Source organism: Ambystoma mexicanum, chromosome 5p (assembly GCF_040938575.1).
Source record: "Ambystoma mexicanum isolate Mex_15411 chromosome 5p, UKY_AmexF1_1, whole genome shotgun sequence".
Lineage (NCBI taxonomy): Eukaryota > Metazoa > Chordata > Amphibia > Caudata > Ambystomatidae > Ambystoma > Ambystoma mexicanum.
In genome coordinates this window covers 1,357,183,600-1,357,209,783 of record NC_090930.1, presented here as the reverse complement: position 1 = coordinate 1,357,209,783, position 26,184 = coordinate 1,357,183,600, and the positions used below count along the sequence as shown (strand labels likewise).

The 26,184-nt window shown below is 42.2% G+C and overlaps 1 protein-coding gene across 22 annotated transcripts in view; it reads left to right on the top strand.

Annotated features, from left to right (window-relative positions):
• The window catches only part of CTNND2 (catenin delta 2), a 3,553,726-nt gene that overhangs the window by 2,144,640 nt on the left and 1,382,902 nt on the right, over positions 1–26,184 (top strand). For all 22 annotated transcript variants that reach the window (XM_069613767.1, XM_069613768.1, XM_069613765.1 and 19 more), the window contains one exon: positions 23,472–23,666. In XM_069613767.1, the coding sequence (XP_069469868.1) occupies positions 23,472–23,666 (195 nt within the window). The remainder of the gene's footprint in view (positions 1–23,471; positions 23,667–26,184) is intronic.

The window sequence follows — 26,184 nt, the reverse complement described above, 5'->3', positions numbered from 1 at the left end:
TTTATTCAGTAAAACTGTCATTTGTGTCTTGATCTCATTTCTGATCACAGCTACTAAAGTTTCAAAGGGTTGAGTGGGCAATCACCCAGATGTTAATGTCTTTACCAGCCATGATTTTAGAGGGAGATCATAGATTACAAAATGAAAGTTTGTAAAATGACAGTGAGAATTCAATGAAGATTAGACTAAATAGAACATGTGAAAAAAGCCACAGAAACTCCACAAAAGGGTGAAGATGTTTCCAGGAGTGTAAAAGGTGCCAACAGTGAGTTTCTCAAATGTAATGTAGTTGGTGGGCAATGGTGGTAGCGCCAAAAAAGAGTTATATGAACAAGAAACATATTGGCAAATTTAAGTTATGAAAGAAACATTGTGACAGGTGAGCTGGAGAGATAAATGTAATTTATTGAAATCCTAGTTAACTATAGCAGCAAAAAACAAAAAAACACGAAATTATATTTTCTAATTTACAGGGACAGCAATGCAAATTATAAGGTATCCTGTGATTTCGAACTAGAGAAACATTTTTAAAATGTTTATTAAATCAAACATGGAAGACAGGCATCGAAGCAAGCCAACGCAGAGCCACACAGGTTCGAATCCTGGTTCCATGCTTAGAGATGAGTCTCTGCTATTAAGTGTGTTATAAAAAGATTAATGAATTAATTAAACATTGATTTTCTCATTAATCTCTTCCAGGCATGACAAATTAACTTGCACCCACAGTGCATGTTTGCAGGGCTCCCCTGTGGCTGTATTTGTATCCTCCTTACCCCACTCATGTAGTACTGAGATCCTGGTTCTGAACTTCTATGTAGACCTTCTAATTGTTATTGTGCCCCATTGGCACATTTTTTAGACTTACTACATAATGTCTTTCAAATTGTAAAGCACCTTGAAACTGAATTACTGCCTTCATGCTCTTTCTATGTGCAGTGTTTCGGTTAAAATAATTTCGAATCTCAACAATAAAATGTAGATGCAAATAAGTGTCTCACCAGCATTATAGCATGTATTATAATTTCATTATCAGAATTTGGATATACAGATTAACAAACAAATACCAAAATAAACTGAACTGTTGAAAATTTAGCAGAATGTAAATTGGTATTTATATTAGGCCAACTAAAATGTTTATTAGCCACGGTATAGGCGCAATCAACATTTTTGAGAGAATAACACATTTATTTATTTTATTTATTTGTATTTTTAAAGTGCTCACACAGCCTACGGGCATCGGGCACTGTTAGGTGAATTGTTTGTTTTGTAGTTGCGTAATTGTTTTTTTTGTCTTAGTTGTGTATTTATATCGCGCTTAAATACCCAGAGGTTTTTAAGCACTGACCCGGGGATCGAACCTGTGTTACATCGTGTTCTCTTGCTTCCAAGGCGAGCACGTTGCCGCTGAGCTATCCTCTCGGGATAGTTTAGTGGCATCAGGATTGCATTTCATCTTGTCGTAGTCTAATTTTCATCATTGGTTGGGATGTGTAGATTTCAGGCTGAACAGTGGGGATCATCATAGAGGAGCGCTAATTATTGTTACTTGTACCATGCCAAGTTACAGGATTCCACACATATTTATACAACAAACATTGAAAAGCTTTGACAGTTAAAGAGGATTTCTTGAATTAGAGCTGTAATGTGAACACAGTGCCAATGAATACAATTTATGTATTTAATTTGTGTGTTGTGAATTGGAGAGTAGTGATTCTATAGAGCCATTAGAGCCATATGATAGAATGCGCAGTAGTGCAGTTGGCTCTGCTGAGAATGTTTGGAAGGATATTTGAAGAAAGGGCCTGAGCAAAGCATGAACGATGACTCAAGGGTCCTTCCTTTTAACGTAACTCGATCAAGACAATTGTTTTGTACCATGTAGAAATCAAGACCCGGATCAGGTGGTTAGTTGCTGAAATTGTGCTTTATTCTTGTAACTTAACCAAATGAAATTATAGTCAATTTTTTAGTTGCTGAGAGTTACTTCACTTCTCTGGCCGCTTTCCAGGAATATAACCTTCCTTCGTAAGCCTCCTGGGTGTCCGGATAGGCCCACCAGTCGTTCCTTCGCTCTTCGCCCTCTCCGTATGACTAGAAAAGGAAACAACAACGTGTTGATCAGTTCCCAGTCTTTTATGTGTTGTGAGTGACTTGTTTCACCTCCAATAGGAACCTTCCCCGTCTATCTGGCTTTATATTGGCTGATCCTGCCACATCCCGCCTCCTTTAAAGGCTGCCGTCTGGGTCCGTGTTTCCTGATTCTCCCACCTGCCAGGGGAGTCCCGTCCACCTTCGGGTCTGTGCCCCGAGGCCCCTCCCCCTCTGGAAGACCTCGGCATCCCTCCTTCTTCCTCCATTGGGGTCCACGCTCGCCCGCTCCTGCCGAGCGAACTGCACCTGCAGAGCGGCCCGCCTCGCCTAGCAAGCCGTCTCTCTCTTCTTGTTTGTTCCGGCAGTGAGAGGAACTCGTCGGGGTGCGCGTGTCTCTGATGCGCGGCTGGCCGCGGTTCCCGCATCCTCACCGTCTTCAGCCCTGACTCCGGGTCACCTCCCGCGACAGCCGCCACGGCGAACCAAGGTAAGGGTTGGCAGAATGAAGGGTAGCTTCCTCCTCGTGGTCCACTACCACGATGCCAGGTTCTCCCATTTCGCCTCGCCTGACGGGACCCACCTCACATACCGATGGAGTTGTGTTCAAAATTCAGGTTTGGGAGAATGACCAGTGGACTTTTTCTCTACTTCTCAATTAATACTCTGATCGGTTAAAATAAAAGCTTCCCAAACTGTTCGGAATATTGTTCTCACACCATTGCCCCGTCATCTAAAAAGTGGGAGGGTTAGTCACCTACATTCGCTTTAGCATGCACACAGTGACTTGCAGCTGTGAATTCAGAGTATGGTATAAAATGCATGTCCAAATTGCAATTTGTCTTTCCTAACATGGCCGCCTATTTGGAGCAGTGTCTAACCAATGTATGTCAGCTGTTGCACACTTTGACACAGGCAAGTGTGAAAGCAGATTTATAGGGCATGTGTTGCTCAGAATCCAGGCTACCCTCGGCCTCCTCTTCTCCTTCCCTCATCTCTGACTGTCTTTCTGCTATCCAGGAATGGTGTGCCGCCAACGACCTCTGCCTTAATGCCAGTAAGACTGAGATTCTACTCATCGGCACTCCCACTCCCTCCTTCCCTGCTGCTCTCTGGCCGGCCTCTCTGGGCCCTCTTCCTACTCCTACCTGCAAGGCAAAAAACCTTGGGGTCATCTTCGACTCCACACTCTCCTTCTCTCCTCACATATCCGACGTATCTAAGAAGTCACACTACCAGCTACACCTCCTCAGAGGTATCCTTCCTTTCCTCTCCTTCCCCCAGAAGCTCACTGTCTCTAGAGCCCTGGTTCTCTCTAAGCTGGACTACTGTAACAGCCTCTATCTTAATCTGCCCGCCTCTACTCGCCGCCCTTTGCAACTCATCCAGAACAGGACTGCAAGACTTGTCCTTGGCCTCAAGCCCAGGGACCGTATCTCTCCAGGACTGAAATCACTACACTGGCTCCCAGTGACTGCGAGGATCAAGTTCAAAACCCTCTGCATTGTCCACAAGGCCGTCTGGGGCCTTGGGCCAAAATACCTTCAACTCTCTCTTCCTAAATATCTTCCTTCTCGAGCTCTTCGCTCATCCGCCTCCAACTCCCTCAGGGTCAGCCGCTTCTCCAAACAACGAGTTGGGGGCAGATCTCTTTCCACTGCAGGGGCCTCCCTCTGGAACAGCCTTCCTACCTCCCTGAAACTTGAGGAGAACCACCTCCGGTTCCGGAAGCACCTCAAAACCTTCCTCTTTGCCTCCGCTTTCTCTCCCCCTCTCCCCTGCTAATACAACTGAAACTGCACTGAATCTGCAACTGGGCCATTCACCGTTCTCGGCCCAGCCACTCTCCCCTGCACTGCCTCCACGGCAACCCCTGCACTACGGGACTGTGTCTGTATCCATACAGCCCCCCTTCCCAGCACTTGTCTGCACTTACCTCGCACTTGCCACCAGCTGGCCCTTGTTATTTATCCTGTATGCTGTATGCTTATAACCCTGTACTGCACTTTCCCCTCTCCCTTTCCCCCATGCACTTTTCCCTTCCCCTCTACCCTTGCACTTGCGCGATCTGAATGACACCTGGCCTAGTAAGATCGTTGTCTGTCTCCCCTTGTTCCCCTGCCTCGTCGCACCTTGAAACACTTGTGTATAGGCGCGTTACAAATGCCTTATCATATCATATCATATCATATCATAATCTCGATTCAGGTGATACCCAACGTCTTGTTGCAGGAGTCCTTCCAAATGAAAAATATAAATAAGAGGGTTCATTACTACCTGCCACAATATTTTGTGAAATATATGCACTTTACGAACAATCACACTTTCTCTTTTCACAACACTAACTGAACGACAAAGAAAATGAGCTCCCGGCGGGGTGGGTGTGCCAATGAGGAGTCTCAGAACGGGGTCTTTAACACACAGGAGGCCACCATCTTCCCTTGCCGGGAATCAGGTAAGTGTGCCCCCTGCATCACTTGCCCCTTCCCCAGTCCCCTTTTCAACACCTCCAATACCCTTCCACCTCCACAAGTGTTTCTGGCACACCCCTGATCCAGCAATGGCCACCATAGAAAGGGAGAAGGGACTACATGTAGTTTTCTTCTCCATTCATGGTGGCCATCTTAATTTGTAGTTTTTATCTTGAGCTGAGAAACGTCAAACACATAATTTCTCAACTTGAGATAAAACACTATTACTACACTGGTACAACTTGCTGCAGTACTAATAGCAACAAAATCCTCACAGGTGGGCATTACCGCTTCACTCAGGCTTGTAACTGATGCCCCGGGGCATTGCCTGACCGGTAATGCCCCCCTGCTCAGGTTATATTGCCTTAATTCAAGTGGCATTGAGTTCAATAGATCTTTCTGATGGTAATCATGCCACAGCACAGATAATGTAAGTCGCACACCCACAAGCAGTTTCACATGAGACTTCATGCAAATCTTGCCCTCTCTAAAGAAGGCCATACAATGGGTGTTTTTTTCTCCAAATTCACATTGAACATTGTGCCAGGGGCGTTTCTATCACACAGCATAATGTGCTGCATCTGGATCCTTGAGCCAGACTCGCATATGCCAATGACAAAGCTGATCATCCCCCTGATTAATGAGCCAAGAACAAAACCATCCCAGTCTGTTCTGCTTATATAGCAACTTCTTTTTTCACTTAAAAAGTGAAACTTTTAAACTTTAGCCTCTCTAATTGACCAAGGAGAATAACGGAAGGTACACCATTCTGTGGAAACGCAATGTTTTCTTCGGCAGACTTTGTTATATTCTTTCATTGCCCTGCAAGAGGTTTGTATGCTCTGAACCATTACTATCAAGAGCTGTTTGTTACCTTGAGTATCCACAACAGAATGCATTGCTTGCATACATATCCTCTAAGCAGCCAAAGTAACACAAAAAGTATGCCCATGGCTCAAAATATCAGAATGGGTTTAGTACCTAAGCAAGATCATCTGACAGTATCCATACACATTAAGGTACACCCAGAAGCCTACGTAAATACTGGGGAATAAGGGATATTTTTTTCAAATCAACTAAAATGCCCAAGACATAAACTAATTTGTGCATTGGGTAGCTGTGCATGGTCTGTTTTTGTAATCTAAACAATTTTGTATAAAAAGTGGGATTTGTGATTAACAAAAGTAAATAACATTTGAACCAGTGATTCCTAATTCTGCATCTATCTCTGTCTTCCATCTTCAACCAATGGAGAATAGTCTATGATGAAGTGCATTCTCGCTGTATTTCCGTTTCGTGGATTGAGTTCACGTAATGGCACCTCCAAGTGTGTATGTGAAGATACAGCAACTCTACGTGCTGTGGTCACAGGGCATGCCCTGCAGGCAATGCTCTTGATAATATTTGGAAATGGGAGTATTTTACTCCCTATTTTTTAAAGTTGGGAGTAAAATGATTTTTTTAGGGAGTAAAAATGTAAGTCCAATTCCCAATAAGAGTATTTTATAAGCAAGTAAAAATATTCTAACTGAAAAACAGAAATGTTTTTGTAATATTTTTTTGCACCTAGTTATTCATGCACGTTCAAAGATACATGTTTATTTCATCCAACCATGCAGTTAAAATAGTTTCTTCCTGCGGTAATATGTGCCCTACCGGTCCAAACATATCCTTGGAGCTGTGAGGGTGAAAGCAGGGGCACAGGATTCTACATGTCTTTTTCCTATTTTTTCTTGGGAGTATTTTTACTCCCTATTTTTTATTTTTTGGGAGCATGGGGAGTAAAATTGGCTGATACACTCCTTATCTGTAGGTCTGCCTTTAGATAACACTTTCAGCAGCACTCTTTGTTTGCTAATCAACACTCTGTTCCCTTGCCTCGTCGCTCCTTGAAACACTTGTGTACAGGTGCATTATAAATGCCATATCATACCTTATCCTATATATTTATTACAGAATAGAAAAAAATAATATTTATATAAAATCACAGATCACGCCACCTCACTTCGTGGTCCAACTGCTTTTCTTTACTAATAAAATATTTCTTCGCACAAATTGAGAACACTAGTCGGTTCAGGATATTCTTTAGCTCCACAACATGTACAGTCAAAACACTTTGCCCGCGGTTCATTTTTAATAGCATGTAGCACTGTGAGAAATGAGAAGATCATAGCTAGGCACTCAGCTTTATGTGAAGTTTAATTTAAATAATATGCAACACTATTATATTGGCAAAATACAATTTCACACATGCAGCGCTCTGTCTTTTTAATCTCCCTTCACACTTGGAAATGCTAGCAGTTTTGTTTAACTTAATCACATGTTAAAAGTTTTGACTTGTGGTGAACTCTTAGCAATGCTGGCAGTCTTATAGCACAACAAACGTTTCAGAACAAACACATTTTAATCATATTTGAAACCCTTTTTCTTTCATCACTATGCAAGGCAAAATCTCTCTTCTCTCTGGAGCCATTTCTCACTTTCAGTAGAAAGTGTACTTTTAAATCAATGACTCCACTCTGTTTAACTTTGGGAAGAAATTGTTCTGTCCGAGCACACCAAAAAACATGCATTCAGTTGATCATTTGGAACCCCTTTGCTTTAAGGAAGGGTTCAGGAGAATGGGGAGCAGTAGGGCATTTCGTTTTTAATGCACCCTGCCCTTTAGGGAATTTTGGGGTAGGGGTAGCAAAATATAGATGGGAGTACTCAATTACCTTACAAGCTATATTATTATCCACACTTGTAGTGATGTTAATTTCGAATTTCAACAAAATCCTCACAGGTGGGCATTACCGCTTCACTCAGGCTTGTAACTGATGCCCCGGGGCATTGCCTGACCGGTAATGCCCCCCTGCTCAGGTTATATTGCCTTAATTCAAGTGGCATTGAGTTCAATAGATCTTTCTGATGGTAATCATGCCACAGCACAGATAATGTAAGTCGCACACCCACAAGCAGTTTCACATGAGACTTCCATGCAAATCTTGCCCTCTCTAAAGAAGGCCATACAATGGGTGTTTTTTTCTCCAAATTCACATTGAACATTGTGCCAGGGGCTTTTCTATCACACAGCATAATGTGCTGCATCTGGATCCTTGAGCCAGACTCGCATATGCCAATGACAAAGCTGATCATCCCCCTGATTAATGAGCCAAGAACAAAACCATCCCAGTCTGTTCTGCTTATATAGCAACTTCTTTTTTCACTTAAAAAGTGAAACTTTTAAACTTTAGCCTCTCTAATTGACCAAGGAGAATAACGGAAGGTACACCATTCCGTGGAAACGCAATGTTTTCTTCGGCAGACTTTGTTATATTCTTTCATTGCCCTGCAAGAGGTTTGTATGCTCTGAACCATTACTATCAAGAGCTGTTTGTTACCTTGAGTATCCACAACAGAATGCATTGCTTGCATACATATCCTCTAAGCAGCCAAAGTAACACAAAAAGTATGCCCATGGCTCAAAATATCAGAATGGGTTTAGTGCCTAAGCAAGATCATCTGACAGTATCCATACACATTAAGGTACACCCAGAAGGCTACGTAAATACTGGGGAATAAGGGATATTTTTTTCAAATTAACTAAAATGCCCAAGACATAAACTAATTTGTGCATTGGGTAGCTGTGCATGGTCTGTTTTTGTAATCTAAACAATTTTGTATAAAAAGTGGGATTTGTGATTAACAAAAGTAAATAACATTTGAACCAGTGATTCCTAATTCTGCATCTATCTCTGTCTTCCATCTTCAACCAATGGAGAATAGTCTATGATGAAGTGCATTCTCGCTGTATTTCCGTTTTGTGGATTGAGTTCACGTAATGGCACCTCCAAGTGTGTATGTGAAGATACAGCAACTCTACGTGCTGTGGTCACAGGGCATGCCCTGCAGACAATGCTCTTGATAATATTTGGAAATGGGAGTATTTTACTCCCTATTTTTTAAAGTTGGGAGTAAAATGATTTTTTTAGGGAGTAAAAATGTAAGTCCAATTCCCAATAAGAGTATTTTATAAGCAAGTAAAAATATTCTAACTGAAAAACAGAAATGTTTTTGTAATATTTTTTTGCACCTAGTTATTCATGCACGTTCAAAGATACATGTTTATTTCATCCAACCATGCAGTTAAAATAGTTTCTTCCTGCGGTAATATGTGCCCTACCGGTCCAAACATATCCTTGGAGCTGTGAGGGTGAAAGCAGGGGCACAGGATTCTACATGTCTTTTTCCTATTTTTTCTTGGGAGTATTTTTACTCCCTATTTTTTATTTTTTGGGAGCATGGGGAGTAAAATTGGCTGATACACTCCTTATCTGTAGGTCTGCCTTTAGATAACACTTTCAGCAGCACTCTTTGTTTGCTAATCAACACTCTGTTCCCTCGCCTCGTCGCTCCTTGAAACACTTGTGTACAGGTGCATTATAAATGCCATGTCATACCTTATCCTATATATTTATTACAGAATAGAAAAAAATAATATTTATATAAAATCACAGATCACGCCACCTCACTTCGTGGTCCAACTGCTTTTCTTTACTAATAAAACATTTCTTCGCACAAATTGAGAACACTAGTCGGTTCAGGATATTCTTTAGCTCCACAACATGTACAGTCAAAACACTTTGCCCGCGGTTCATTTTTAATAGCATGTAGCACTGTGAGAAATGAGAAGATCATAGCTAGGCACTCAGCTTTATGTGAAGTTTAATTTAAATAATATGCAACACTATTATATTGGCAAAATACAATTTCACACATGCAGCGCTCTGTCTTTTTAATCTCCCTTCACACTTGGAAATGCTAGCAGTTTTGTTTAACTTAATCACATGTTAAAAGTTTTGACTTGTGGTGAACTCTTAGCAATGCTGGCAGTCTTATAGCACAACAAACGTTTCAGAACAAACACATTTTAATCATATTTGAAACCCTTTTTCTTTCATCACTATGCAAGGCAAAATCTCTCTTCTCTCTGGAGCCATTTCTCACTTTCAGTAGAAAGTGTACTTTTAAATCAATGACTCCACTCTGTTTAACTTTGGGAAGAAATTGTTCTGTCCGAGCACACCAAAAAACATGCATTCAGTTGATCATTTGGAACCCCTTTGCTTTAAGGAAGGGTTCAGGAGAATGGGGAGCAGTAGGGCATTTCGTTTTTAATGCACCCTGCCCTTTAGGGAATTTTGGGGTAGGGGTAGCAAAATATAGATGGGAGTACTCAATTACCTTACAAGCTATATTATTATCCACACTTGTAGTGATGTTAATTTCGAATTTCAACAAAATCATCCCGTGTAATTTGGCTATGTGGGAATTAGTTAAATTATTGTTTAATAAAATGCTAAGGATTTACTTTAACTGGTCCACCCAATCAATAAATAGAAAATTACATTACACAAATCCCCACAAGTCTTTGGTTGGTTGGACAAGTTAACGTACATAAATATCTCTGGGATTGCGCTCAGGATAAAGGACTTCAAGGCACAGGTCATCATTCAGTTGCAGGACAGGGACCATCAGAATCCAACATCAGTCATTGATATTCTACAGGCTAAATCCCTCTATTCTGGCTCTCCTTGGTCATATATCCCAGCCTCTGCCCCCTCTCCTGATTTCCTCCAGCAATCTCATCAGCAGTTCCAACCCAGGAAATTTCAGGCAGTCTTCCGATTTCCATTGTGTGTCCACCACTCCCACACAAATGTCTAAATGATGACATGCCAGCTCCTTGGTCATTAGTTTTGATTGGACAACTATTTTCCAACCCCTTATTTAAGGTCAAACCTCTTTTCTTTGATTGGCTCCTTCAGTTTACCAAACTCAAATTTGGGAGGGACAAGTCCTCCAATTTAAAATGTACGTTTCTACACATTTCAAGTTTGCATTTAAAATTACAATGTGACAATGTTTTGTAATTTACAGGTAAGCATAATATATATGACTAAAACAGCCTGCCCATGCCAGACCTAATGAAACATGTCTCGTCTCAGCACGATGTTGCAGGTTCGAATGCTAGATTGTTGTGAATTCTGCAAAAACTATGAAAAAAAGGTCATATCAAAAAATTGTACACATAGTTCTTTACTTCCATAAGCTACTATATTCCAAAATGTCTGCTTTGTGATATTTTCTGGGAAGTTTGATGAATCCAGTGGAGTCATCGCAGACTCCCCGGCGATGAACTTGTACCAATGTTGCCAGGGGGCTGAAGCCACTACCTGATCGGGACCCTGGGGGTGGCTTTATGAGGGAGGATCATATGGGAGGAGACACCTACCGGCGAGATGTCATGACTTCACTGGATGAAAAGTGGTATTTCCCCCCTCTCCCATGTGGAACACCCCACTAATGCCCAAGACCCTATTCCATGAAGTTAACCCTCTTCTTCATATTTTTTGGGCCAAACACACAACCATAACATCAACTTACACTGCTTTTCCTTTTAAAGTTCCTTTAGGTAAACCTAGTCAAAAGAAATATTCAAATGCTATAACAGCATCTATGAACTTCAACTCGCAGAATTCCCAAAGTACTGAGACAAAGAGGATGCAGGAGTTTGATTGGTGTACCAAAAACTTGAGCAACGATGTGCAGTCTAGTTATTTTTCCAAAGCACCTGTGCGTGGTACATTTAAACCTGGGGAGATACTACTCAGAGAAGCAGTGCAGGAGAAGACATTGGCTCCTATTAAAGAGCTCACAAACGTGACGATCACATACCGGTGTGGCTGAGCAGAAGAGCTCGCCAAGGGAGGGAAGTGAGTCAGCAACTTAAGTGCTGTGGAGATGCTGGGAGCCAAGAGGTCCTGGTGCTCTGCGAGTTGATAAGCTGATGTTCTCCATTTCGGATCCTGAAAGGAAGCAGACATGCAATCACAGAGCCTCATGAGAGGCCGGAAGAACATCTACAACCATGAGATTGGAAAGTGGGTGAAAGCAGCACACCGCAGAAACACAAACCCAACTGGAAACTCTGGAGAAAGCCGGCGAATCTGCCCAAAGCCAGTGGGGACCCTGAGGCATTCAGGAGACAGCGCCAACAGCCCTTTAAACATTGTAGCCTTGAATACGACAAAAGGCTTGTTTTAATACTAAAAGGCTAATCCCAATGAAATGTGAATATCTGAAATGTAAATGTATGGCCAAACTTAAAGAAACCTTACCAAGAGTATACATCTCAACCGGAGAGCCATACCCATAATATTGATGACAAAGAAAAATAAATGAAAAGTACTGGTAAACCAAAGACACTAGTTGAGTGAAGCAAGAATTGGTAAACCAACGACACCAGACAGTAAAATATATGAAAAATCCTGACAAGCAAGACAGTAAAAAATTGATGTATATAAAGGTCGTGGAAGGGGAGTATACCAGGCAAGTGAAAGTCGTAAGTAAAGACCTGGCAGGTGAGTCCACCAGGCAACTAGCATTGCAGAAAGATTCCTGTCAGTAGAGCACACCAGACAGTTGGCATTGCATAAAGGAACCTGACAGGGGAGTAAATCAGGCAATTTGCATGCCCCAAGAAATAATAAGGTAAAGATTGCCATTTATTTATTGGACCCTGGGAACTTGGATGTTTAAAGAAAGACATTGCTGTGCAGACTGAGGAGAAACTAGCATTAAAGAAAGAATGTTAAAGACTTGGTTGCCTAAACAGGAATCTTATAAGTACAAACAGGACACCAAGGAACTGTTTACAAATGCAACTGCTTTTCTTATTATTAAGGGCAAGGATTAGCCACTGTCTTCTGCCTTGGACATTTTATTTGTTGGAATTATACTTGTTTCGGTTGTGAACACTTTATGACCAGTTGAAGATATTCTCCTTATACAGTGTGAGGGTCAGGATAGAACGTTTTGGACACAATTATGGTTTTTCAGTTTCTGACATCTTGAATCTTGACACAGACAGATCCTTAGTTTTGGTTCATAGGCGGGGAAACTCCTCTTTAGCATAGGGTTAGAGAGGCATTTTTCCAGCTCTTTTTCTTTTAATACATATCTTTGCTAAAAACATGATAACCTTATGTCCGGCTCTCATTTTTGACTCCTCATAGAAGCTACCATCACATTTCAGATTATAACTAGTTCCCAAGGTTGAATTTTTAGGGAGCTAGTAGATCGAGCTATTCATAAACTTTTCAATGATGTTTGGGTTATGTTTCTTCAACATATTGATGTTAAGAAAATTGACAAAATGTGATCCTCAATGTAACAATCAAACAGCACATCTGTCTTCCCATGACCTGTATGCAGGTCTGGCCTCTGGTCTTGTTGGCCCAAGCCTTCAATAAAGTCCATCAACATTCTTGCACAGTCAAAGGCCGGGCTAATGGATGAGCTATTTGCTTATCTTGAAAAGCAGAGAAGATTGCCCCACCTTCATCCTAATGGGAAATCCCTCAGGATCAGGCCTGTGATCAGTAACTCTGAGCTGACCCCATTTGGATCTTATTTTCAAAAATGATTCAGAAGTCAAGCCATTAAGGGCTGGCTTTCTGTTGACTCAGCTGTTTACTCCACCCCAACAATGTCTCTGCCATTATTGAATACAGCCTCATGTATGGCACAGAAACTTCAAAGATATTGTCTGTCAGATAGAGTGCAGAGCATTGGAGAAGGTGGCTTTGAATCTCAGTGTTAATGTCAGCCCTAATGAACAGACATCTGTACTTTAAATGTCACCATTTCTTTCTGTAGACGTGGCCCCTGCATAGATATTTGACCTCATCTCATATGCAGTTTTCTCGAGTACCGTGCCATCCGTGTTCATCTCTACCTCCTGGTATATATATTTTGCACAATTCTGGCAATGGAGATTTGGTATCCAATGTGTTTATTGTTTTAATCTGCACAATGCACACCTTTCTCCATGGCATATTTATTTTGAGGAAAGTGTACTTTGGATCCTCTGCACTTGTATTCAAAAGTAGGCCTTTAGTTTTGGGCTTTGTGAATCGCATGCAGGGCCGATTTAATTGTATTTTTCGGGAAATAGAATTTTGAAGTGGCTTTTAAGAATGAAATGCTGCCTTTTTAGTTTGGCAGTCCTCTCTGTGTGTTTTCAATGCTCTGCTTTTTTATGCCCAACGTAGCCAGATGCAGTTTCCTTTCTGTCTGAGGGCTGTACTGTATTTGGACCCACAGCTCACCTTATAGGTGATAAGTTTGAACGCCACTGGGGCCAAATCCGCCTTCCAGGCTTTTCAGGTAATTGAGTTTAAAAATACGAACAACTATCATACACAGTGCTAGGAAGTGCGCAGTACCCTTTTTTGCAAGTGCTGTAGAAAACATTCTCAGTATTATGCAGCCAAAAGTAACTGAAACAATTGGTTCGATTTACTAAAACCTTTTGGTTGCATGATTAGTTAGCCGAGTGACTGAGTGAATAAATTGGACTTGTTGACAAAAAATTAGACATGATTAGGAGATTTCTAAATCCATGTGTAATAGCTATGCAACTTTAGGAAATATATGTTTCAATAGCCATAGAAGGTTGTCTAAGGCCAATCTGAATAGGGTTATCTGCATAATCAAATATTAAGCATTTTGAAAAGTTCTTTCCTCAGTGCCAGAACGCTGGCTGAGAACCTCAACGAGACCTCCAATGAGGCGCGGCAATACGGCTTTCCGAGTACAACTCGAGCACTTCTTGAATGCAGTAGATGGGGTCGTTTAAAATACACCACAGTTGCTTTTCACATCATGTCTCGCTTTTTCATGTGAAAAAAGAAAAACATAAACGTTCATTCTCGTAATAGTAAACAGGAGAAACATAAAATCGGTGTCGTGGTTTTCCTTTCTTTCTGACAGGTAACAGTTTTTTTTCTTGAAGGGTCTGTTTTATCAGAGAAATGAAACAAGGCTTATCTGTACCGACCCGACTGGAGCATTTAATCTGCTATCTCGCGCTTCCCATCTCTTATCTCATTGCAGCTTCCAGTCGCATGTCTCCTTTCCTCCAGATGCCGCTTCATAAATAAAAAAACACAGATGTCTTTCAAGCTAACAAAAGCCCGGCTAGAGCTAGCACGTCCCCGCACTATACGATTCGCTCTGCGCCGAAACTGAAATGATCATTAACACCACCAGCTATGCATGCATACGCACGGTTAGCCTAAAGAATGGCTTTTAGAAATTAAAGGCGTTTTTCATGACATAAATATAAATCAACACTGTGGATAGTTGATAAACTGAATCTACGGGCCGGCTGTATTCGAAGTAACTGTTCTCATGCGTTCGCTTGGCATTGTTTTAAGATATTTGAACACAAAACAAGGCTGTACTTTCTGATAAAGTGCTCCAGCACAGAACATTCCATTTCAAATAATTGCAGAACTGTTGTACATCAACACCAGTAAGTAGGATCTCACAGGTTTCACTTAACAAGCGTGTGAAAAATAGGTAGGTCATGGTTGTCTCTTTAACTCTAATCGATGGCGACAGAAGCACTGATGGTCTGCATTTGCATCAGCCCTGCAGACCTCTTTAAGTCCTCTGTTCCCCCAATCCTCTGATATAATAATAATAATAATAATAATAATAATGCATTTCTTATATAACACTATACACCCATAGATCTCAGAGCTCTCAAATAACAGAAGACAGTATTATCCCGTACAGTGGTACTCATTTTATCGACCTGAAAGGCTGAGACTGCACACAGATCTCTAGGGCAAGCGCTTCACTCGCTGTGCTATCTGACTGCCAATATGCTTCGCTCTAGGCTCTAGATGCCGCACAGAACTGTATGCAAGCCCCCTCGAATAACCTCAATCCACAAATTTCCAATCCACAAATGCCCCCCAAGACCAGGTATTTATTAGGCTCAGGTGCCACCCTGCTGTGCTTAACTCCCAGTCTTCATTCGTCCCAGTTTCAAATCTCTCCCCTACCCCTGATTGGCTCGTAGCCTCCTATGGATTTAGGCCTAATTGGTACCCAGACTCGGATGCTACCAAGCTGAAATGTCCTCTGTACCTGCATGTCTGTTATGCTACATGATTGTCGGGCTTGCATGCCCGTGATCTTCATGCGCCCCCAGATCTGCATACCCTCATTATTCCATGTCTCAAATATCTGCCTGCCCTCCAGCATCTGGAGCTGCTCAAGGCTCTGCAAATTGGGCTCCGGCCCCAATTGGTCTACATCGTCAGGTGCCGCCGCCTCAAATCCGTTCAATTGCTTTACACTGCCCCCTCCCCCCCAGCATGCGTTCCTGACCTGCATGTCCCCGCAAGATCCCTCAACCAGGGCCAATGACAAAAGGAGGTGGAGCATAGAGATCTTGAGCCGTATGACAAGGACATGGTACAGCCTTCTAGGGACAATGCAAAAGCTGGATGGGCAAATCTGGGTGCGGTGTGAAGGCTTGGGAGACCTCCTCTTGTGAAATAGTAGAGGGCATGAGCAATCTGCATATGGCATGGGACATTGAACTGGGAGGCATGCTAGAGGAAAGTGGCATGTGGCAAGCATCTGGGGTCATTTGGAATGGAACAGTGGCATTGAGTAATGTGCTGGGCCAATGTAAATCGAGACAGGGACATGAGGCATCCTTCTGCTTTCAGTGTGAATTGGCATGGGCCATTCTGCTGGGGGAATATCAAAAAGGGCAGACACAATCATCTGGGTGAAATTAGAAAGGTTTAGCAGCATGGGGTAATCAGCTACGGACAATATGGAAGAAGAAAGTGCATGGTGCAGTCTTCTGGGTAGTTTGACAAGAACAGAGACATCCCCATGAGTTGATATACAATATGGCAGAGGCACGAGGAACGCCTCTTATGGCAACATAAAGAGGGGCTGGATGAGAGGCAATATGCTAGAGGCGATGTGAATGCGGATTAGATCAGATGTCTAGGGCAACGAGAAAGGGATGGCATTAAAAAGGTAGTATGGGGCCAACCTCTGAGTACAGTCTGAAAAGGGGCAAGGGCCTGGGCCAATATGAAGCAGGCAGGAGCGTGGATCAATTATGTGAAAGTAATATAAAAAGGGATATGGGCTTGGGGCAATGAAATGGTGGACATATAAACCTGGATTAAAGCTCTATAATGGGTTTACTGTGAAGTGGCATGAGACACTTTTTGTGGGCAAAATAAACTGGCAGCGGCAGGGGTTCAGAAATTAAAATCACACTGTGCGTAACTTGAAGCTGGCATTATCCTTTCTGGTGGCAATGTCAATGTGGCATAGAAAGTTCCGGGGCAATGTGAAAATGATGTGGACATTTTCTAGGGGTAATGTAGAAACTAAAACAGCAATCTGCTTCACGAGGGCACAGCTGGCATTACCCTCTGGAAACTGTCATATTTCTAATGAGGCAATGTAGAAACTGGCATGGCAGTTTGAATTGGGGCCAACTAGGATGATGATTCTGAAACTGGCATGATAAAAGGAGATTATCCAGTGCAGTTGTTTTTATTTCTTTACAATATTTATAAATCAGCACTGATCAAATTTACAATGGCAGACGTGGTGCTGTACAAGAGCCTGTTACTTCACTTTTAAGTACATTATGTTATGTGCTGCCAGGACTGGTGCTATGCTGGATACACAGAGCTATAGGACTTCAAGCTATTCAGATACCTCAGTGGGTAGAGCACTCGCTGCCAAGACTTGTATTTATCTTGCAGGATACCGATTTGAAATCCAGCAGTTCCAACTTAGCCTTTTATGTTTCTGAAAAAATGATTTTTAATTGGATAACAGTAGCACCTATTGTGTACAGTGCTGTGAAATGGCAATAATTGCAGTAGTAAGCACTTCATAAGACACTAATATATGTAATTATTCCGGAATGTGTGAGGGCTCTTTTGCAAGGAGCAAGGCCGCTGCAGGTACCTTTCTCAAGCAAAGTCTCAGATCTGCAACTTTAATTTAATTCAACACAGCATGACACTCGACTCTTTCTGGTAGAATGCAAATCATCTATTTCTTGTAATATCAAGTCCTTCTTAACCTACTAGGGATTAGGTTAACAACACTGGAAACCTTTTGGGGGGTGTCGATGGGCCAAATAATATTTCCATATCATTCATTCCAGATGATGCTGTGCTAATGCCATTTTATGTGGCATAGCAGCGCCAGTTGTCTGTTTGGAAAAACGTGAAAAAAAGAATGTCTGCAGTAGCACCTACCTCTAGAAGCTATCATTTTCATTGCATTGCATCCAGGTGTCGAGAACCCATGAAGAGAATATGTTACATACATTAGTAATGCATGTGATTAGACCCCTCAATGGATTACAAGACTCACCGTCATTTGCATTTATTTGAATGTCAGGGATTCGACCAGAAATCACTTGCAATGACACACATTTACAGATGGTGGAGGCATTCCTGTGAATGGTGCCTGTACAATAGCACATAGATGAGAACAAGCGGTGAGCTGGTTTATGGGGGTGTAATAAAGTGTGACCTATAACACGGACAAAACAAACAGAAAACATATATATGACTTACAAAGCTAACATTAACCTTAGGGGGCAAGTGTTTCAAATGTGAGAGAAGTATATTTATAAATATATAAAATTACGTTATTAAGTGGTGGGGTCAGGAAGGGAGGGTGGGGGAGATGGTAGTGGAAGCTTCCTCTTTAGCAAGTAAGTGAAGTTTGAGCTGAGCTTTCTAGAGATCCACAGTTGTGCTAGTTGTTATGGGAAGCAAGGTCCAGTGGAGTGGGGAGAGTATGGATAGTTGAAGGGAGACAAGGTACATGTGGAGGCATGCAGAAGAGGCACAGAGGGAACAAGATGGTGAGGAAATAGAGTTGAAATCAAACAGGTACTGAGCAGTAAGACAATTGTTAGCTTTGTAGACAAGAACAAGTAACTTAAAAAGGGAGCTGATGTGCATGGAGTGCCAACCAGCATGTTGTCTGTAGGTCAACATGGGGGAGGATCTAGCTAGCTTGTAGAGTCTGTGCAGCAAAGTTGGGGGCTTTGTATAAAGGGAGGAAGGAGTACAGCGGACGTCCAAAGAGTAGGCTTGACCAGTAGTCTGGGCACAAAGGTGGAGATTAGAGTTTTCATTAAGGGGAGCAAGACATTTTATATTTTTCCGAATGTTGAGGAGGTTAAAATGAGCAGCAGAGGCAGTGGTAGTGCTAAATTGCTGCAGTTGGAGGTTGTTATTAAAGAGGACCGCAGGTTTGCGAGCCTTGGACCTTGGTCAAGGGAGCAAAAAGTGCATATGGGAAGGAGATAGGAGAGTGAAGGGCAGGGATGCCATTGAAAGCAGGGGAAAGATGACTTCCATTTTTGAAGAGATTAACAGGAGGCAGCTGAGAGTCAACCAGTGATGGATTGCATGGAGACAGTTAGTAAGCCATTCTGAGATGACTGGACTGAGGGAGGGGTATGAGAAAGAGGTGTTAATGTCATCAGCAAAGAGGTGATGTTGAAAGCCAAAGGACAAGATGAGTCTTCCTATGGAAGAGGTATAGATTCTGAAGAGAAGAGCTACAAGGTCTGATCCTTCGGGGGACCCAGAAAGTGATTGGGGTGGTGTTAGAGGTTTACAAGTTCCTAGAAAGTTTAAAGGATCAGACCTTCCAGGTAGGAGGTGATCCAGACAAGAGAAGATTTGTAAAACTCAAAGTTCTACAGAGTGAGAAGAGAGGAGTGTGTGACAGTGTTTAAAGTGGCAGAGAGGTACAAATTATCATTATAGAAGAGAATTTGGACTGGTAAGCATCAGAGAGGAAGTTGGAGGCATGCATGAGTGCAGTCTTGCTGGAGTGTTTACCATGGAAGCCAGATTGAAGTTGATCTCTGAGGCCATTATCCCCAAGGTACTTAATGATCCAGTTGAAGACCCGCTCAATGACCTTTCAACAATGGGAAAGTAGGGGCCTGATCAAATGTTTGCTGGGACATTTGGATCAGCTCAGGGTTTCTTCAATAGTGGCCGAACAGTTGCAGATTTGTAGGAGGTAGGGAAGAATCTAGTGGAGATAGACAAGTTAAAGAGCTTAGAGAGATAATAGCGGGTGATTGAGACACATTATTTGACCATTTTGGGAGCAAACAAGTTTGTAGGAGTGTAAGATGGGTGGGTCACTGTGAAGAGTGGTTGTTAATTTAAGAGGAGATGTAGGGGAGAAGTAGTTGAGAGTAGAAGAGGTGGCGAGAGGTGATGGACAGAAGGAGGGTTGTGAAGGGAGAGAAGTGGGCTGCGAGAGTCTCATGAATGTTATAGATTTAGAGGAAAAGTGATGAGAAAAGTCATTCGTGGAAAGGGAGGGGATGATGGTTATTGGCTTGGGAGGAGCCAAGCTTGGAGGGTAGTTTGCAGGTTTAATTGCAATGGGAAGAGGTTTGGTTTGTGAAGTTCGAAGAGTTGACTGAGTGCAGTACAGAAGTGTGGGCATCATGGACATTTTTGTAGGCTAGGAGTAGCATAGTAGTCTGTAATTTACGCCAGCATCTTAGGTCACGGGCATGTTTGTTTTGAGGCTCTGAATCTCAGCAGTGATCCAGGGCTGAGGAAGGGAACAGAAAGGTGTGAATGTGCTTGCCGGTTAGTGTTGATCATAGGGAGTCGTAAGTGCAGAGTCAAAGTCAGAAAATGTACAGTCAATGAAAGAGGAATGTACAGGAGTGTGGTCCTCTTAGTCATTGAAGAGGCGAGTCGAAGGGTAGAGGACGGGGGAATGAGATGTAAAAGTAAATAACTGAGTCAATAGAAGGAGAGGGCTCAATGGAGAGTCAGTGGAGAAGAGTGAACTATAGAAAAAGACAAGGTCAAAAGAGTTCCCACCAGAGTGAGTAGGCTGTTCCTGGAGGAAGAAGAGGTAGAGGTCAGATAGGAGAGAGCTAAGTTCAAGGTTGATGGCTGTAGAGAGATCAGGGAGATTAAAGTCCCCCAGCATAACAATTGAGTAGGCAGGAAGTCATTCAAGGTGAAGTTTCATATCAGGGAAGATGAAGCTGGGTGGACCAGGAGGTTCATAGAGATCCAGAACAGTGAGAGGACTAAGAGGGAGTAGCTGACTAGTGGCATATTTAAAAGAAGAAAAGATGATGTCATACAGGGTAGAGGAGCTGTACTAGGCCTTACTGATAAGGACCCCACACTGCTCTCTTTCCCAACAGGCCAGGCAGGGTGGGAAAAGGTGTTGGGGTCAATGTGGAGACCTGCTAGTGTAGCAGACATGAGGGGAGATCCAGGTTTCTGTTCTAGCAAGAAGTGAAAGTTGAAGTGGTCAGTGATGTGCAAAGACTTGTTGCAGAAGTAAAAAAAAATGGTTGCAGAGGGACTTTGCATTCCAAAGACCAAGTGAAAGAGTGATAGAATATGAGAGATTGGAGCAGATGATGTGTTGTAGGTTAGGGGTTTAAATTTGTTTGGACATTCTGGGAGAACAGGAGCATTGTGTTTGAGGCTTGTGGGTACAAGGGGGATTGGAGGGCCGCAGAGTACACGGGAGAGAAATAGTGTGATGTCAAGGTGTTGATGAAGGGTACAGGAAGTAAGCAAGTGAAAACGATACAGAAGGGATGCAGCCCGAGACAGTGGGTAGTTTGGCGAGTGGAAATTGAAGTGAGGGATGGCTGGCTGACAGGAAGTAGGTATACATTTTGAGTTGGGCTAGAATGGGAAAAAGACAGTTACAGGCACAAAACAGATGCTTGGCCTTGAGATGTAATCAAAGCTTCATAGTGAATGAATAGTCAATGGGTGGAAGGATTCCTATGTGTGGAAGCAGGGGTCGGGTAAAGGGTAAACTCTGTGAAGTCCTGACTTGAGCCAAAGTTCTGGCCCTATACTCTTACTGGCCCTACCAGGCCTAAAATGGGAGTTACCCTTTGATGCTTTTGGCGCTTGACTGCAGGTGCCCAGCTTGGATGCTGAGTGGATACTCAATAAGGGAGTCAGCGCATCACTTGACCCTCTAGTAGCAAATCACAATGTTCCAGATAGCTTCCAGGCTCCCAGCCAGGATGCAGGTTGGGTTTTGTAGGCTCCTGGAGCTTCGTTTTTGCTTTGCAGAAAGGACCCTTGGCTGGTGCACAGGAGCCTCTGCGAAATCAGGATGTGGCCAGGAGAAAGAAAAATGACAACAAACATCCAGTCAGTCACGCAACCTTCTGGGAGTTCAGATGACTTCCAGACATGCAGCCATGATGCAGGTCCGGTTCCATAGGCCTAGGAAACATCTGTTTGTAGGCAGGAATCTCAGATGGTGCACAGTGTCATCTGGGAAAGCAGGATGTGTCTTAAAAAGTGAAAACAAAAGTCTGGTCAGTCGGCTGACCCTAGGGGAGCCAATTGCAGTGCTCCAGTTGGCTTCCCCTTAACAAAAACGTTGTCTGATTCTGGTCAGGAGCAATCCTTTGGAAACCTAAGCATACCCATGATGAGCATTAAGTAATAAAGGACCATGCCAATGTGTGTTTTGATGGGTTTTCTACTGCAGCAAATTTCTTTTTTTGTCAGTTTCCAAAGGATTTCAGCATCCTTTTAATTAAGTAATTATTTCATATTATTTTACGCAGTTAATACTGTTCGAGGAAGAGCTGTTCAGAACTAGGCAATCCTTGAAGGAAACACATATAGTGTGTCAACAGATCAAATTAAACCACTTCTTTCTGTCAACATCTGTTTTTCTAGATGAAACAACAGAGAACCAAGATATTATCGCTATTACCAAATCATTATAATAATAACAATAATAATAATAGTAATTCCAATCATATTTCGAATAAAGGACAGCAAGCATCAGCAATCTAGGCAGTGAAGCAAGCTACACAATTTGTAACTTTCATATTTTAAATGGAATATGTATTAATTACAGGCATCACAGCAGATTTACAGAGAGTTTATGTTGTAATTCAATTTCTTTTAAGTTGGTCTAACATTATAGATCTGGTAATAAAACCCTGAGACGTGGAGCTGGCTCACTTATCACTCTTGTGCCAAGCACTGATAGATATATGCTGTTTCCCATAAGTTGTGCAATTCTACAAACATGTGTATTTTCATTGGGAAATAGGTTTTATTTGAATAAGAGAAAGATTCACAATGCCAACTTGGGGATCTAGTAAGGGCATAACGCTTTACAAACCATTAGTACCCATTGAGGGTCAATCAGAATGAAACAAACAATCTGATTGGCCCTCGCTGCGGCCATACCCGACCGGGAATCCCTCGCTGGGATTCCTTTCCTGTTTTCCCAGCGGGGGGGCGGGGGGGGCGTGACAGCCCCTCAGCCAATGAGGAGGCTCGAAACGGGGCAATCCCTGCTCCGAGCCTCCACATGGCTGGAGGCTGCCATCCTCCCCCGCCGGGGATTCAGGTAAGTGTTTTCTTTCTTCCTCCCCCTCCCCTGCAAACAATCCCCTCCCCGCCCTCCCAACCCCACTGACCTTCTTTTTTTCTCCTTTTTCGGGAGCAAACGCGCTGGGAACACTTCTGTCCCCAGCGCGTCTGCTCCCGATGGATGCCATGGAAAGAGAAAACGGACTCTGTTTTCCCTACCACAGCGGCCATTTTTATTGTTCTCTGTTCCGAAACAATGCAGTGTTTCGGAACAGAAAAAGAATGCTATTAGTACGCGGACTTGCGGGCTGGGGTACTAATAGCAATAAGCCCCTCGCCGCAGGGGCATTACCTAGTCAGGTAATGCCCCGGGGCCTTCGTTAACCACGGGCCCCAGGGCATTAACTGACTCAGTAATGCCCCCTGCGGCTCGGGGCTTATTGCTTCAATATAGAATATCCATAACTTGACTTCTTACTTTCAGTTAACAATATTTTCAGATGTTGCTACTAGCCTGTTTTGAGACATGATCAATAATACACACATATGCAGCCTTTTTGTTTAGCTCGAGGTGCATTTGTTATGTGTACTTAACAAGCGTTTCCACAAACTAATCTTTACTTTTTAATTACATTTACAGCTGGGTCCCGCTCTTCGTACACCAGCCAGCATAGCCACCTTGGTTCGGATATACGGGCACTCCAATCTCCTGAGCACCACATAGACCCCATTTATGAGGATAGAGTGTATCAGAAGCCGCCTATGCGGAGTCTCAGTCAGAGCCAGGGGGATCCTCTGCAGCCTGCACATCCAGGAGCATATCGTACAAGCACAGGTATGTTATTGTGATTAGCACAACAAATTAGTAACCTTTGATTTTGTCTTAAAAGTATTTTTTTTTTCAAAAGGGACAGAATGCTTCGTTTTGAATAACATCATCCATATAATACATGAAAGTTAATGTTATTCTACGAAGATTGTGTTATTAAGGTGGCATGCGAAATCAACAAAAGTCACACCACTGCACCAAGACCTCTCAGCATAAAACAAAAGCCCTAGGGAATCTGATAGAGCACCAAAAGGTAACTTGCTACTATCGCAGAAATAGCTAGCCTGCTAAGTCTTTCTACCTGTCACCGAAAATACTACAGACAAAATTCACTCCCTTAGATCTGTGGGTTTATGAAGGAGTTGTGTTCTAGGGCTAGATTTCTGATCTTTCAAACTGCATAACTTTGGTACTTATTGGTACAAATGTGGTAGGGAATGTTGTTCATGAAAGTGAAGGCTATCGTATGAAATGCATGCTATTAGTTACCACTGAAAGCTTAGTGTCCTCCATCTAATTTGGCCCGGATGCTGATGATGTCACTAACATACAGTGGCCGAATAAAATAGAAAGCAAAATATGGTTCACCTCAATGTATGCCCACCCAGGCAAAGCGTTTGGAGTTGGGTCTTATATCATTAGCTACATGTCTAGCATGTAGGTGAGCACAACTATGTTTGATAGCAGATACTATGCTGATATATCAATGTTTTAAATTACTTGGTGAAGCTCTAAGGTTTGAATTATTTTAAGGTTAGGATCATTTACATTTCTTAGTAATTTTAAAGAGCAAAATGAGGAGTTATTTTAAAACTATGGACTGGAAGGTTGACAGGCATCTGCATTTTATCAATTTAAAAGAACAGTTACCCTTCCAAGCTAAATTATAGGATTGGAGACAAAACTATGATCATATAAATAAGTTAAAAACGTACACAGATTTTATGGCTACTATTTGTATCTATTTTCAACCACAAAAGTATATACTACTATTCCCCTTCAAACAAACAAAGAAGAACATTTATGCAGATGCGATTAAACCTACTTCCAGTCTTGGCCATTTTAGGCCAGAGATTAGGTATTTTCCCCTTTACCCGAAACATATATAAAGGGGCTCAGGGGAGTGGAAGTGGAAGGGGGAGTCACGAGGGTTCTCCCCCGCTTTCTGTGGTAACAAAAGAGGTAAAAACGGCACCTAATAAATTGTCAAATTTGCCATTCAGCTAAACAAATCGTCAAAGACTAATAGAGCCCTAGATTAGTACTAGGACCAAATAGGACCACTCATCTTTGTGAAACCTCATCCTTGGAGACCATTCGACACTCCTGAAAAAATGTACTAATCTTGAGATTTTGCGTGTACACTTGTTAGGTAGATTTGTTAAACATGTGGAATCTGAAAAAAAAACAGATCTTTTTGGCTTTGTTGCTTGGCAGATGCGCACGCTTCCTTCACGTTGGGCTTATTGAGTTTGTGGTCTGCTGTTGAATGCAGACTTACTCAGAATAGTTGGAATATATGATTCGTTTATATCGTATTATGTTTTAAAATGATATTAGATAATTAAATAATATAATTATAAACTTACTCTGATGAAGACAATTTGTGGCTTGTAGTAACTGGAAACTCACATTGGAAATGTTTTTATTTATTTTGTGTCTACTTATTTGTTTGTATTGTAGGACTATATGTTTTGTGCATTGTGGAACATTTAATGAAACACACTCAAATTCAATTACAAATAGATATGAGCATTGTATCAAGCAGGATTTCATTATGCCAGTGAATGGTAGGCACCAAGTGTTTTTGAAAGACAAATCTAAGACTCTTGTACTTTCCTAGACCAGTAGTAAGCAGATGTTATTAAGAAGCATAGCACAATAGGTGTGCTACATGCTGCGGATGGTGAACATGACAAACCTCACAATAGGAATGTCTTGTATAAAATACAGACTCCAAGAATCATAAAGATTTGCACTGTGGAACATGAGGATATACACATGAGCATCTCAAATGTTCACCTGCTAATTGGATACCCTATTCACAAATCGTTAAACTAGAGCAAATCTGAAGATGATTAGAGAATAAATGAGGTGCTCGTGTACAAATGTGACTCACAATGATTTGCACATTGACATCCCAAGATGATCCTGGTGTTGTCAGAGCTGCACCACTTTTAAACTTTGCACCTTTTAAATCCAACTGATTTGCAATTATGAGAGGATCACTGCATCTCCTCATTTGCTCCATTGCAATTCTTGGTTACTCAGACTATGTACCTATTTACCTATTTCACATGCAGTCCTAAAACACAATCTCTCTTCTATTAAATTAATCAGCATATATTTGCAGCTGTGCTGAGCTTCTGTTTTAAGGGAAATCACCTTGATGCATTGTGTGTAGAATTGTTCATTTGTCTCGCTGCATTACCTCTGGAAATAATGTATTCGACAGAACATTTCCTACTAGGAGCATGGGTGCTGCATGTCAGGGATCCCAGAGCAGTCTGCTATACCCTATCTT